The 14250-nt window shown below is 41.2% G+C and overlaps 1 protein-coding gene across 3 annotated transcripts in view; it reads right to left on the bottom strand.

Moving 5' to 3' along the window:
• Positions 1–297: 297 nt before the first annotated feature.
• BTNL9 (butyrophilin like 9) overlaps positions 298–14250 on the bottom strand; it is a 29818-nt gene continuing 15865 nt past the window's right edge. For all 3 annotated transcript variants that reach the window (XM_035029428.1, XM_035029427.1, XM_035029426.1), the window contains 4 exons: positions 6033–6053; positions 5798–5824; positions 3212–3238; positions 298–2372 (listed from right to left, as the gene is read on the bottom strand). In XM_035029428.1, coding sequence (XP_034885319.1) covers positions 1741–2372; positions 3212–3238; positions 5798–5824; positions 6033–6053 — 707 coding nt within the window. In that variant the 3' untranslated portion in view covers positions 298–1740. The remainder of the gene's footprint in view (positions 2373–3211; positions 3239–5797; positions 5825–6032; positions 6054–14250) is intronic.

Below are 14250 nucleotides of genomic sequence, written 5' to 3' on the forward strand. Positions count from 1 at the left end.
TTCCTTTACTGTGCAGAAGCTTCTTATCAGGATGAAGTCCCAATAGTTTGTTTTTGCTTTTGTTTCCCTGGCCTCCAGAGACATGTCCAGTAAGAAGTTGCTGTGGCCAATGTCAAAGAAGTTACTGCCTGTGTTCTCCTGTAGGATTTTGATGGACTCCTGTCTCAAATTTAGGTCTTTCATCCATTTTGAGTTTATTTCTGTGTGTGGTTTAAGAAAATGGTCCAGTTTCATTCTTTTCATGTTGTTGTCCAGGTTTCCCAATACAATGTTTTGAATAGACTTTTTTCTATCGGATATTCTTTCCTGCTTTGTGGAAGATTAATTGACCACATAGGTGTGGGTCCACAGCTGGTGACTGAACTTAATCTCCAGCCTCTCTTCACTCTCTGAGTTTAGGGGTGGATGGTGGGGGTGGGGCGAGGGGCTAAATGTCAACCTTTTAATCACATACTTGGTTCCCCTGAAAACCAGCTCCACCCTTAGGGAGCTTTCCAGAAGTCATTTCACTAACATAAATGAGGTGTGGTTGAAAGGGGCTTGTTATGAATATCAAAAGACACCCTGATGGCTCTTATCACTTAGGAAATTCTAAGGGTTTTAGTTCTGTGCCCGAATCTAGGTGGAAGACCATATACTTCTCATTAATCGTAATATCACACCTATCTTGTATTTTCCCTGACTCAGCCTTGGAGTCCATCACTTCTCGAAGGAGCTTTGGTTCCTTTTAGCAGAAAATAGTACTAAAAACTAAGTTCTGGATGCTAGGTGCGCTCTTTGGTACTGGACTGTTATTGTTCCTGTCAAAACTGACAGAGCCAGGAACCATGCGTGTGCACACACAAATCTATCTGTCTCCCTACTTATCATGTGTGTGCATGTGCTCCACCTATCTGTACATTGTAAAAACTGTGAGTTCACAGAGCTACTCTTTCATTTTCTTCTTTCCTCCTTCTGTAGTTCTGTATTTCATCTCTGACTGAAAAACCTCTCAGCACACAGAGGGCATTTTCTTATTTGCCCAATCCCTTGTTGATCAATTCTTGTCATTATTCATCCTTGTCATGATTCATTTTAAAGTTCAAACTGTCCCATAACTGGTCAGTGGAGCATCTTCACCCTGGTTCCTATGGCCCCATCAGTTCCTGAGCACATTTGAACACAAGATGTTCCAGATTCACCTGTACTTTCTCTGATCCAACCCTGGAATCAGCCATTTCTCCAAGTTCATTTCAGTGGGAAATGACATTTTAAAACTGGGATCTAAGCCCCAAGTGAACTCACTACTTTGAGGTATCATTGCTTCTAGACATTTTAGAATACATATACAGAAAGTATTTAAAAAATACAAGTTAACTGATACTTCTTATCCAATCCAGTAAGGTTTCCCACCATTTTTCCCCCATTCCAGTTTCTTTCTGGTCTCCCACAGTACACACTGTGGCTCCCAACAACATGAACTTATTGTTCCTCCTTTGCTTAGTCTTATCATACACACAAACAAGCTTTGAAATTCCCTCTTTTCATTAAAGAAAATCATATATGTATATATATATTCATGCATATATATGCATACATCTATAGGTAAAGTTTCCTCTTTTTGTTTGCTTCTGCTGTGCTGAGTCTTTAGCCTTTGCTGACATTTTGGTGATGTTTCCTCCACTCTAGAGGAAATGTGAGAGCAAATCCCAGCCAGGTGTCCAGGAAGCTGCCAAGGACCCAGGCAGGAAAGAGAGTGCCTCACCACAGGCCCAAGGTGGGATCCGAGGGCTCATAGGGCTGTAACCAGGTATCAGTCTCATCTTCTTCTGTTAGAAGGAGGCATGTCCTTCTAACAGGCAATGGGCAGATGGTGAGGGGATCTGGGTGTTCACCACCATCGTGAGCTCTGGGCCTGAAATATGCACAGAGCGTCCCTGAGAAGGGGTGGGTGAAGGTGAAGATGTGGGAGCCGTCTGATGCGTTGAAGAAGGACAGTTTTCCTGCCTCCCAATCCAGGAAGATGCCCACACGCCGTGGCGGCACACGCAGGGTGAGTGCAATGCGGTGTGGGTCCAGGATGAAGTACTCACAGCGGTTCCACAGCCCCATCACCCAGTAGCCATTGGCTGGGCTTAGGTGCCCCGGCCCCAGGCGAGGAACTGAGGCCAAACATACACCCAGGAACCAGCGGCTGCGCCTGCCCACGTGCACTTCCCAGTAGTGGCGGCCAGCAGAGAAGCGCTGACAGCTCAGGACACACGTCTGCTCAGAGAACCGCTGGGGGTCCCCCACCACAGGGCCAGGCACTGCTGTGCAGGAGGACACGCTCTTGCCATCCTCAGAGACTTCCAGGCTGTGGTGCGCCGAGGCTGGATCGAGGGTTACATCCACTGTGCGGAGGCACAGGGTTAGTGCCTGCGAATGGCGGTTCTGGACCCTGCCTGTCCCTTTCCCCAACAGGTAAACTTCTAGTGCTCCTGGCGGTCACTCCCACCCCTGACACCACCCCTGTGTACTGAAGCAGCTTGCAAGGCACTCCTGAGCACTTGAAAGCCATTAGAAGAATCATTTCTTTCCTGAACTGGAAGTTTCCAACTGCCATTCTAGGTGCTATGGAGAGCAGAGATAGACAACAAGGCAGATTCGTGGGGATAGAGGTGGGCTCATTTCCCCCAATTCCCGGTCAAGGGGAAGGGGCTCCAGGCTCGTTCAATTCCTCACTGATGCCACCACCCTGTGTGACCTTGAGATCATCATGTGAGCTCTGAGCCTCAGTTTTATAGCAATGCTAGCATTTTAAAACTGAAAGGGACCTCTGAGATGATCCAGTCCCATGCCCTGCCCTCTAACACCCATCTCTCAAAGCACACCCATTTGATAGATGGGAACCCCAAGGATCTCTTCTGTCAAATGAGAGGTTCCTACAAACTGACCCCAGCAGTCTTCCTGCCAGATGGAAACAAATCTAGTAAAACCCAGAAAGTAATGTGCTTTTAGGAGGAGGTGTGTGCACACAAAAAAGTGCATGTGTGAGTGTAATCAGATGTGTGCATGCAGGCGTATGTGTCATGTTGTGTATGTGCAAAATTAGGCTTATGTGTTTCTGTGTGTAGGCTCCATACTTGGATCCTGGACAGATCCTTCCTCCAATCTCAGATCTGTCTACCTTCCTTCTGTTTAAGATCCAACCAACCCCAGTCACAAGTCACAATGCCTTGACTTCAGTTACCTGCATATTGTTGGGCTGCTCTCCACTCTGAAACCAAACAGAAAGGAAAAAGAGATCCAAAGATCTGAGTCAGTAACTCTGCAACCTTGAGGGAGGCTCAAAATGCAATGAGGGATGCTACAAACCCAATGATCCCACTCCCACCATGACAGCGAGTTGGGAGTCCAGACTGGTCTGGGTTCACAATGGCATTTCTCTGGGAATTTAGGATTAGGTTAAGTGGCTGGTGTCAGTGCTGGGTTTTATCAAACCTGCATGCAGTCTAACCTTGTACTGAAAAAGGCAGGAGAACAAAGCATGTGGGCAAAGAGAACCAATACAGGTGGCCGGGATGCCCTGAAGACTGCACAAGAAGTTTTTAAATCTCTGACCAGCAGGCTCAGTCTGAGGAAGCCTGGCTGAGCATGGCTCCTGTCCTAAAATGTCATTTAGATATCCTGTTTTGCCTCCTTTCTTGACATGAACCGTTCTGAGTGGATTTCTCTTTTATCTTAATCTGCTTTACAACAGAGAGATCAACAAGTCACAAAATAGCAAAAGTAATAGAAATTTTCAGAGCTCCATAAATTTATAGCAGGGCCTTTAAGTCCTGAGTTTACATCAGAATAACTAGTAGTTATTCTTGCATAGAATAACTCAATTCTATAAAGATGTTGATTCTTTCTAAATGTATCTAAAAATTCAAAGCAATCCATGAAAAATCGCTTTTGGATTTTTTTAAGGAATTTTATAAATGTATCCTAAAATTTAAAATGGGCCTAAAAAGGTCCATTCACTTCTAAAAGGAAGCAGAAATGGAGGAAAACTTGTACTTTTGGGTACTATAAAAGCCATAACAGTGAAAACAATGAAGTAATAGGTGGTCAACAGATAGATCCATCTACACATGAGAACCAGATATGAACTAAAGGCAATACCCACATCAATGGGGAAATCATGAACGGTGTAGTAGATGGCACTGGGAAAACTGACTCACTATATGAAGAAAAATAGCTGTATTCTCACCTAGCACCAAATACAATGGCAAATTTCAGATGGATTAAAGATATACATAGAACACATGTGAAGTGAATCGAAGAAAGTGGAAGAGAGTATCTTTACGACCTAAGCGTGAGGAAGGCTTTCTTCAACAAAACTTCAAAAACACATGCCATACGGTACAAATTTGATGAATATATATCTGCATAAGGATATTAATCCCTCACTGGTATTAAACACTGTGAATTCCTTCTTCTAGTCTGTCACCTGCTATTAGCTATGTCCTTGGTTTCCCACTGAAAAGAAACCATTAATTTTGATAAAATCTAATTCATCAAATTTTTACCTAATGACTTGTGTTTTTAAAACTTTGTTGATGTATATATATGTGTATCTATATGTCATATGTCTATATATATGACAATATATTGTCATTATGTACATATATGTGTCATGTCCCCTTGAATTGATAAAAGATAGATAGCAACCTCATACTAAAAACAGCCAAAAGGGGCACCTGAGTAGCTCAGTTGGTTAAGCTTCTGCTTTTGATCTCAGCTCAGATCTTGATCTCAGGGTCATGAGTTTGAGCCCCATATTGGGCTCCACACCTGGCATGGATTCTACTTAAAACAATGGCTAAAGGACATGAACTGGCAATATTCAAAAGAGGAAGCCCCAAAAGTCAACTAGCATATGAAGAGATGCCCAAACTTAGTATTCAGAGGAGAACAGACTGAAAGAACAAGGAGCGATCACTCATCCCGATCGACTGGCTGACTCAGAGAGTGCCTTATGTGGGATGTGGGCTCCTGGGAGTCTCCCCGCACTGCCAATGGCAGGATGATGACACTGCCTTCGGGGGATCCCTCTATCCCACTTAGTGACATATCCCCCACGGGCCAGTAATTCCCTTCATGGGTATACATCCCAGAGAAATCTCCACATAAAGCCAGAAGGCGACACATTTGAAGCTATTCATTCAGTGTTGTGTGTGTGGTGTGGGGTCAGAGGCGGGCTGGACGTCTATTTGAAGAATATGGCTGGCTAAAATGGAGTACCCTGCAGCAAGGAGAGACGGACCAGATAGGGTGGCAGGGATGGACACTAAAACAGTGATGAGTGAGAAAAGCAAGGAACAGTGTGCTGGGGGAGAAGACTGTAAACATCATTTACAGAAACGAAAATGCTTGTGCACAAAGCCGAAAATTCACCTTTTGCAAAAATACATACAAAATAAAGCTACACATCAGACTGTTTGCTTTATGTGGGGAATGGAGGAAGGGACAGGGAAAAATATTTACACATAGAGTAACATGCCCACTCTAGACCCACAAGTCAGTCTTTGAGGGTGGGTGCCAGGATCTAGGTGATTCTGATGTGCAACCAGAATTGGCATCAATAGTTTATAATATGCTTACACCTCAGAACAATAGAAAAGTAAATAGAAAAGTAAAACTTGAATATAACCTCTACTAAGTGACATACAGTAATACATGCCATATGCCTATGAAAGAAACCAGAATGAAGTATGGTTGCTGAGTCAGAGTGAGTGACTGGGATGTTGAGATGAAAGTGGACAGTGGGAGGGAGACGAGCTTCACTCACCAGCCTGGCCTTCAGCCCTTCTCCAGTCTGAAGCAGCCATGGAAAAACAGAATTAGAACACCAGGTCAGTGCTGCTTCCCTGCTCCCACATTGCATTTTGTACCCACCCCTGCCTTTTTCCCCCTTTTCCTGCCACCCATATGGCTAGCAGGGTTGGGAAACGAGAAGAACATACATGGAAAATCAGATGCTAAAACGTGCACAAGAAGAAATAATCTGAAGAAGGGTCACTTACCGAGCTCTGTCTGAAGCTTCTCTGTAAGCAAAACACACAGAGAAAACATCAGTCTCTGGGTGAGGGGAACCACCTTCCCAAGGCAGTTAGGTCACTGGGAGGAGGTTCCTTAGTCTTAAACCACTGCTCACCCCAATCCCATCTTAGTCTCTGTACCACCCATCTGCATGATTCTTATGCCTCATCCTATTCTTTGCTCTAAGGCAGAAATCTGCACAGGGCTAGAAAAGGAAAACAGGTCCTGGTACTGAGGGGCCTCTTCCCAGGGCTCATGTCTAGTTTGAAAGGCTACTTTTCATTTAACCCAAAATCAGAAACTTTTCCTGGGGAGGAGGTCCTTCATAAATCCAGGCACTGAGCACAGCTGGTGTAAACCTCGGGGTCACTTGCTGTGTACATTATTTTAAGGACTGGGAGGACATTACACTCAATTATTTCCCCTGGCCAGATATTAAGACTTTGATATTTTGCCACTAGGAATGCATTCCTTTGACTTCTCCACTTTGTCTTTTTTTAAACTTTTTTTTATTTTTAAAAATATTTTATTTATTTTTTGAGAGAGAGAGAGATAGCGAGAGATAGAGCACAAGCAGGGGAGAGAGGGAGAAGCAGGCTCCCCGCTGAGCAAGGAGCCCAATGCAGGACTCAATCCCAGGACTCTGGGATCATGACCTGAGCCCAAGGCAGATGCTTAACCAACCAAGCCACCCAGGCGCCCCTCTTATGTCTTGTTTTAAAAGTAAATCATTCTGGCTAGAGACTTGGGAAGATAGTGGAGTAGGAGGACCCTGAGCTCACCCCTTCCCATGTTTTCAACTAGATATCATCCACATCCAAGACTGGCAGAGAGATCTAAAAACTGGCAGAAAAAATTCCACAACTAAATATAGAGACAAAACTGCATTTGAAAGGTTAGGATGGTCAGATAGGTAGAGAGAGCAGAGAAATGGGCCCCCACACCAGGGAGCTCACACAGGGAAGGCTGATTCCCGTAACACTTGGCTTTAAAAACCAGAGGGGCCGAATTCTGTGAGTTTATAAAACCAGTGGGACTTGAAGCCTTGTGCTTTAAAGGTCAGCTGACTTAGCACTGGATGAGCCTGGAGGGCAGGTGATAACTGAGTCACTGCCTTTAAGGAGACAGCAGCCCGCACAGAGAGGTAACATAAAAATGGCAGTTTACACAACACTGGGGGCAAATGGGAGACAGATCTGTTCATAATGATTTTGCAGCATGTTAGGGGACTTCAAAAATGAGGGAGCTGGTAGGCATTGTTTTCCTCTCCTGAACCCCCAGCTACCTGTGGGAGGTGGGGCTGCACAGACACTTGCTACCTAACCCATTAGCAGTGTGCCCTTCCCACAAGTTCTCCTGAGGACTAGCCCACACTAAGTCTGCTAGCTTTGACCACAGGCTCAGGGGAAATATTGTTAAAGCCACACCACTCCCAGCTGTGCACCCCCAACCACCATCGTGCACTGGCCCCAGCTGTGCCCAGCCATCCTCATGCTCCGCACCCAGCCTCATGGCCCCAGGAGCTCCAGCAAACAACCACCAGCCACTGCAGCACTTTAGGGGGTCCAACATAGGACCAGTGGCCCAGTGTAAATTTTCCTAGAACGGCGGCCCCACTCCTAAGTTCCCCAGCAGGCACACCCCATCAGAGTTGGACTGCCTGGGTTCTACTAATATCACAGAGAGCAAGCACAGCCCACAACAGCCCACAACAGGCAGAGGGTCACTGCAAATGACTACACTAAAAGGAAAAGTGACTCAGACACAACAGCAGAGTGTAAGCAACACACATAAGATACCCTCCTGACATTCATAACACACAGAAACACACACAGAGAGGCAGACAAAATGAGGAGACAGAGAAATTTATCACAAATGAAAGAATAGGACAAGGCCAAGGCAGAGATCTAAGTAAAACAGATATAAGTAATATGCCTGACGGAAAATTTAAAGCAATGATTCTAAGGAACTCGCTGGACTTGAGAAAAGAGTGGAAGACATGACTGAGACCCTTAACAGAGAGATAAGGAAAAACATAGCAGAAATAAAGCACACAATAAACGAAATGAAAACACATTTCATGGAAAGAACAGCAGGCTGGAAGAAGCAGAAGAATGAATTAATGACCTAGAAGAAAGAATAACAGAAAGCCAACAAGCTGAACAAAAGAGAGAGAGAAGTATTTTGCAAAATGAGAACAGACTTAGGGAACTCAGGGACTGCATCAAACGTAGTAACATTCGTATTACAGGAGTCCCAGAACAAGAAGAGAGAGAAAAGGGGGCAGAAAATTTATTTAAAGAAATAATAGCTGAACACTTCCCTAATCTGGGGAAGGGAATAGATATGCAGTCCAGGAGGAACAGAGAACTCCCATCAAAATCAGTAAGAGCAGACCCAACCAAGACATACAGTAATTAAGTTCACAAAATATAGTTATAAAGAAAAAATGTTCAAAGCAGCAAGACAAAAGAAGTCAGTAACTTAGAAGGGAAAATCAGTAAGACTATCAAGACATTTTTCAACAGAAACTTTGCAAGCCAGAAGAGAGTAGCATGATATATTCAAAATGCTGAGTGGAAAAGATCTGCAGCCAAGAATACCCTATCCAACAAAACTATCATTCAGAATAGAAGGAGAGATAAAGACCTACCCAGACAAACAAAAATTAAAGGACTTCATGACCACTAAACAAGCTCTGCAAGAATTATTAAAATAGACTCTTGAAGATGTAGTATATATATATATATATATATATATAATGGAATATTACTCAGCATAAAAAAATGAAATCTTGCCATTTGCAAGATATAGATGGACATAGATGGAGCTAGAAAGTATTATGCGAAGCAAAGTAAGTCAGCCAGAGAAAGATGAAAACCATATGATTTCACTCATTTGTGGAATTTAAGAAAGAAAGCAAAGGACCAAAAAAAGAGAGGGAGAGGCAAACCAAGAAACAGGTCATAACTACAGAGAAAAAACTATGGCTACCAGAGGGGAGGTGGGTTGGAGATGGGTTAAATACATGATTGGGATTAAGGAGTGCATTTGTGATGAGCACTGGGAGGTGTATGGAAGTGTTGAATCACTATATTGTTCACCTGAAACTAATATTACAATGTATGTTAACTGACTGGAATTTCAATAAAAACAACAACAAAAAAGACATAGGGTGACAAAACGGATAAAAAAAGAAGACCCAACTATATGCTGTATACAAGAGAACCATTTTTATGCGCCTGCGTGGCTCAGTTAGTTAAGCATCTGCCTTCAGCTCAGGTCATGATCCCAGGGTCCTGGGATCAAGCCCTGCACTGGGCTCCCTGCTCAGTGGGGAGCCTGCTTCTCCCCCCGCCACCCATTCACTCATGCTCTCTCTCACTCACTGTCTCTCAAATGAATAAATAAAATCTTTTAAAAAAAAGAGAGAGACCCATTTTAGACCTAACACACCTGAGATTGAAAGTGAGAAGATACAGAAACATGTGTCATTCAAATGTATGTCAAAGACAGCCAGAGTAGCAATACTTATATTGGACAAAATACTTAAAAGAAAGACTGTAAAATTTGATTTAGAAGGACACTGTGTAATAATAAAGGGGACGATCCAACAAGGAGATATAACAATTGTAAATACTTATATACCCCAAATGGGAGCACCCAAAGACATAAAACAGCTAATAACAAACATAAGGGAACTAATCAATAATAATCCAGTAATAGTAGGGGACTTTAACATCCTAATTGCAGCAATGGACAGATCATCGAAAGAGATAATCAACAAGAAAACGATGCTTTGAATGACACAGTGGAACAGATGGATTTAATAGGTATATTCAGAACATTTCATCCTAAAACAGCAGAATACACATTCTTTTCAAGTGCACAGGGAACCTCCTCCAGAATAGATCACATACTGGGTCACAAATCAGGCCTTAACAATTCACAATCTAAGTCATACCATGCAACTTTTCTGACCACAATGCTATGAAATGAGAAGTCAACCAGAAGAAAAAGTCTGGAAAGACCACAAACACATGGAAATTAAAAAACAAAAAAAAAACCAAAAAAACAAAAACCATGCTATTGAACAATGAATGGATCAACCAGAAGTCAAAGAAGAAATAAAAAAGTACATGGAAACAAATGAAAATGAAACCACAATGGTCCAAACCTTTTGGATGCAGCAAAAGCGGTCCTTAGAGGCAAATATATAGCAATACAGGCCTACCTCAAGGAGCAAGAAAAAGCTCAAATAAACATCCCAACTTTGCACCTAGAGGAGCTAGAAAAAGAACAACAAACAAAACCTAAAACCAGCAGAGGGAAGGAAATAATTAAGATGAGAGTAGAGATAAATGATACAGATAAATGATACAGAAACTACAAAAACAATAGATCAATGAAACCAGGAGCTCTTCTTTGAAAAAAATCAATAAAATTTATAGCCCTCTAGCTACGCTTATCAAGAAAAAAGAGAAAGGACTCAAATAAATAAAATCACAAATAGGGGAGAAATAAGAGAAAAAAGAGAAAGGACTCAAATAAATAAAATCACAAATAGGGGAGAAATAACATAGAAATACAATCATAAAAGAATGTTATGAAAAACTACAGACCAACAAATTGAACAATCTAGAAGAAATGGATAAATTCTTAGAAATATATAAAATACCAAAACTGAAAAGGCAAGAAGTGGAAAACTTGGACAGACTAATAACAATTAGTTATTATTAGACAAAGAAATTGAATCAGTAATCAAAAAACCCCCAGCAGATCAAAATCACAATGAGATACCACCTCAACACCAGTCAGAATGGCTAAAATTAACAAGTCGGGAAATAACAGATATTGGCGAGGATGTGGAGAAAGGGGAACCCTCCTACACTGTTGGTGGGAATGCAAACTGGTGCAGCCACTCTGGAAAACAGTATGGAGGTTCCTCAAAAAGTTGAAAATAGAGCTACCCTATGACCCGGCAATTGCACTACTAGGTATTTATGGAAAGGATACAAACATAGTGATTCAAAGGGGCACATGCACCCCAATGTTTATAGCAGCAATGTCCACAGTAGCCAAACTATGGAAACAGCTGAGATGTCCATTGACAGATGAGTGGATAAAGAAGGGGTGGTATGTATCTACAACGGAATCTTACTCAGCCATCAAAAAGAATGAAATCTTACCATTTGCAATGATGTGGATGGAACTAGAGGATATTATGCTAAGTGAAATAAGTCTGTCAGAGAAAGACAAAAACCATATGATTTCACTCATATGTGGAATTTAAGAAACAAAACAGATGAACATAGGGGAAGGGAGGGAAAAATAAAATAAGATGAAATCAGAGAGGGAGGCAAAACCATTAGTGACTCTTAATTATAGGAAACAAATTGAGGGTTGCTGGAGCGGAGGAAGGGGGGGTGATGGGCATTAAGAAAGGCACTTGATGGAATGAGCACTGGGTGTTATATGCAACTGATGAATAATTAAACTCTACCTCTGAAACTAATAATACACTATATGTTAATTAATTGATTTTAAATTAAAAAAAAAAAAAAAACACTCCCAATGAACAAAAGTTCAGGACCAGATGGCTTCACAGGTCAATTCTACCAAACATTTAAAGACTAATTAATACTACTTTTCTCCAACTATTTTAAAAAATAGAAAAGGTAATTCATTCTGTGAGGCCAGCATTACCCCAACACCAAAACCAGATAAAGATACCAAAAGAGAGACAGAGAGAGAGCTGTACATGCCAAAGCCCCTGATGAACACAGATGCAAAAAACCTCAACAAAATCCTAACAAACTGAATCCAACAATACATTAAAAAAATCATTCACCATGATCAAGTGGGACTTACTCCTGGGCTGCAAGGGTGGTTCAACATCTATAATCAATCAATGTGATACATCACATCAGTAAGAGAAAGAGTAAGAACCATATGATCCTTTCGGGGGTATAGCTCAGTGGTAGAGCATTTGACTGCATATGATCATTTCAATAGATACAGAAAGACAAAGTACAACAGTGATTCATGACAAAAACCCTCAACTAAGTAGGTTTAGAGGGAGCATACCTCAACATAATAATGGCCACCTATGAAAAACCCATAGCTGATATCATCCTTAATGGAGAAAAGGTGAGAACTTTTCCTCTATGGTCAGGAACAAGGCAGGGATGTCCACTCTCACCACTGTTATTTAACATAATACTAGATATCCTAGCCTCAGCAAGCAGACAACAAAAAAGAAATAAAAGGAATCCAAATTGGCAAGGAAGAAGTCAAACTTTCACCATTCGCAGATGACGTGATACTTTATATAGAAAACCCAAAGGAGTCCACCAAAAAGCTGCTAAAACTGATACACAAATTCAGCAAAGTTACAGGATACAAAATCAAAGTACAGAAATCTGTTGTATTTCAATACACCAACAATAAAAAGGCAGAGCGAGAAATTAAGGAAACAATCCCACTTACAATTGCACCCAAAACAATAAGATACCTAGGAATAAATCTAACCAAAGAGGTGAAAGACCTGTTCTCTGAAAACTCTAATACACTGATGAAAGAAATTGAAGATGACACAAAGAAATGGAAAGATATTTCATGCTCATGGATTGGAAGAACAAATATTGTTAAAATATCTATATTACCCAAATCAATCTACACATTTAATGCAATCCCTATCAAAATACCAACACCTTTTTTCACAGAACTAGTACAAACAGTTCTAAAATTTGTACAGAACCACAAAAGACTCTGAATAGCCAAAGCCATCTTGAAAAGGAAAAGCAAAGCCGGAGGCAGCGGAATTCTGGACTTTAAGGTATAATACAAATTGTAGTAATCAAAACAGTTTGGTACTGGCACAGAAATCAATGGAACAGAATAGAAAACCCAGAAATGAACCCATAACTACACAGTCCATTAATCTTTGACAAAGCAGGAAAGAATATCCAATGGGAAAAAGACGGTCTTCTCAACAAATGGTGTTGGGGAAACTGGACAGCAACATGCAAAAGAATGAAACTGGACCACTTTCTTACATCATACACAAAAATAAATTCAAAATGGATGAGAGACCTAAATGTGTGTCAGGAAACGACAGAAATGCTTGAAGAAAACATGGGCAGTAACTTCTTTGACATAGACCTTAGCAACTTCTTCTAGATAGGTCTCCTGAGTCGAAGTAAATAAAAGCAAAAGCAAACTTTTGGGACTTCATCAAATTAAAAGCATCTGCACAGCATAGGAGACAATCAACAAAACTAAAAGGCAACCTACTGAATGAGAAAAGATATTTGCAAGTGACATATCTGATAAAGGGTTAGTATCCAAAATCTAGAAAGAACATATAAAACTCAACACCCAAAAAACAAATAATCCAATTAAAAAATGGGCAGAAAGCAAAAAAAGCCCACATTTTTCCAAAGAAGACACACAGATGGCCAACAGACACGTGAGAAGATGCTCATCATCACTTATCATCAGGGAAATGGAAAACAAATCTACAATAAGATTCATCTCCCACCTGCCAGAATGGCTAAAATCAACAATACAAGAAAAAACAGGTGAGGATGTGGAGAAAAAGAAACCCTCTTGCATTGTGGGTGGGAATGCAAACTGGTGCAGCCACTCCTGAAAACAGTATGGAGGTTCCTCAAAACGTTAAAAATAGAACTACCTTATGATCCAGCAATTGCACTACTGGGTATTTACCCAAAGGATACAAGAACACTAATTGAAGGGGATACATACACCCCAATATTTATACCAGTATTATTTACAATAGCCAAAATATGGAAGCAGCCCAAGTGTACATCGATTGATGAATGGATAAACAAGATGTGGTATATATATACACACATATATATATATACACACACAGATACATATAAATATAAAATGGAATATTACTAAGGCATAAAAAATGAAATCTTGCCTTTTGCAACATCATGGATGGAACTACAGACTAGAGAGTATAATGCTAAGGGAAATGAGTCAGTCAGAGAAAGACAAATACCATCTGATTTCACTCTTGTGGAATTTAAGAAACAAACAAACAAACAAAAAAACAAAGGGGAAAGATAGAGAGAGAGAGAAAGACAAATCAAGAAACAGACTTAATTATAGATGGTCACCAGAGGGGAGGTGGGTGGGGGATGGGTTAAATAGGTGATGGGGATTAAG

This window comes from Mirounga leonina, unplaced genomic scaffold, assembly GCF_011800145.1.
Source record: "Mirounga leonina isolate KUSES-001 unplaced genomic scaffold, KU_Mleo_1.0 Mir_239, whole genome shotgun sequence".
Lineage (NCBI taxonomy): Eukaryota > Metazoa > Chordata > Mammalia > Carnivora > Phocidae > Mirounga > Mirounga leonina.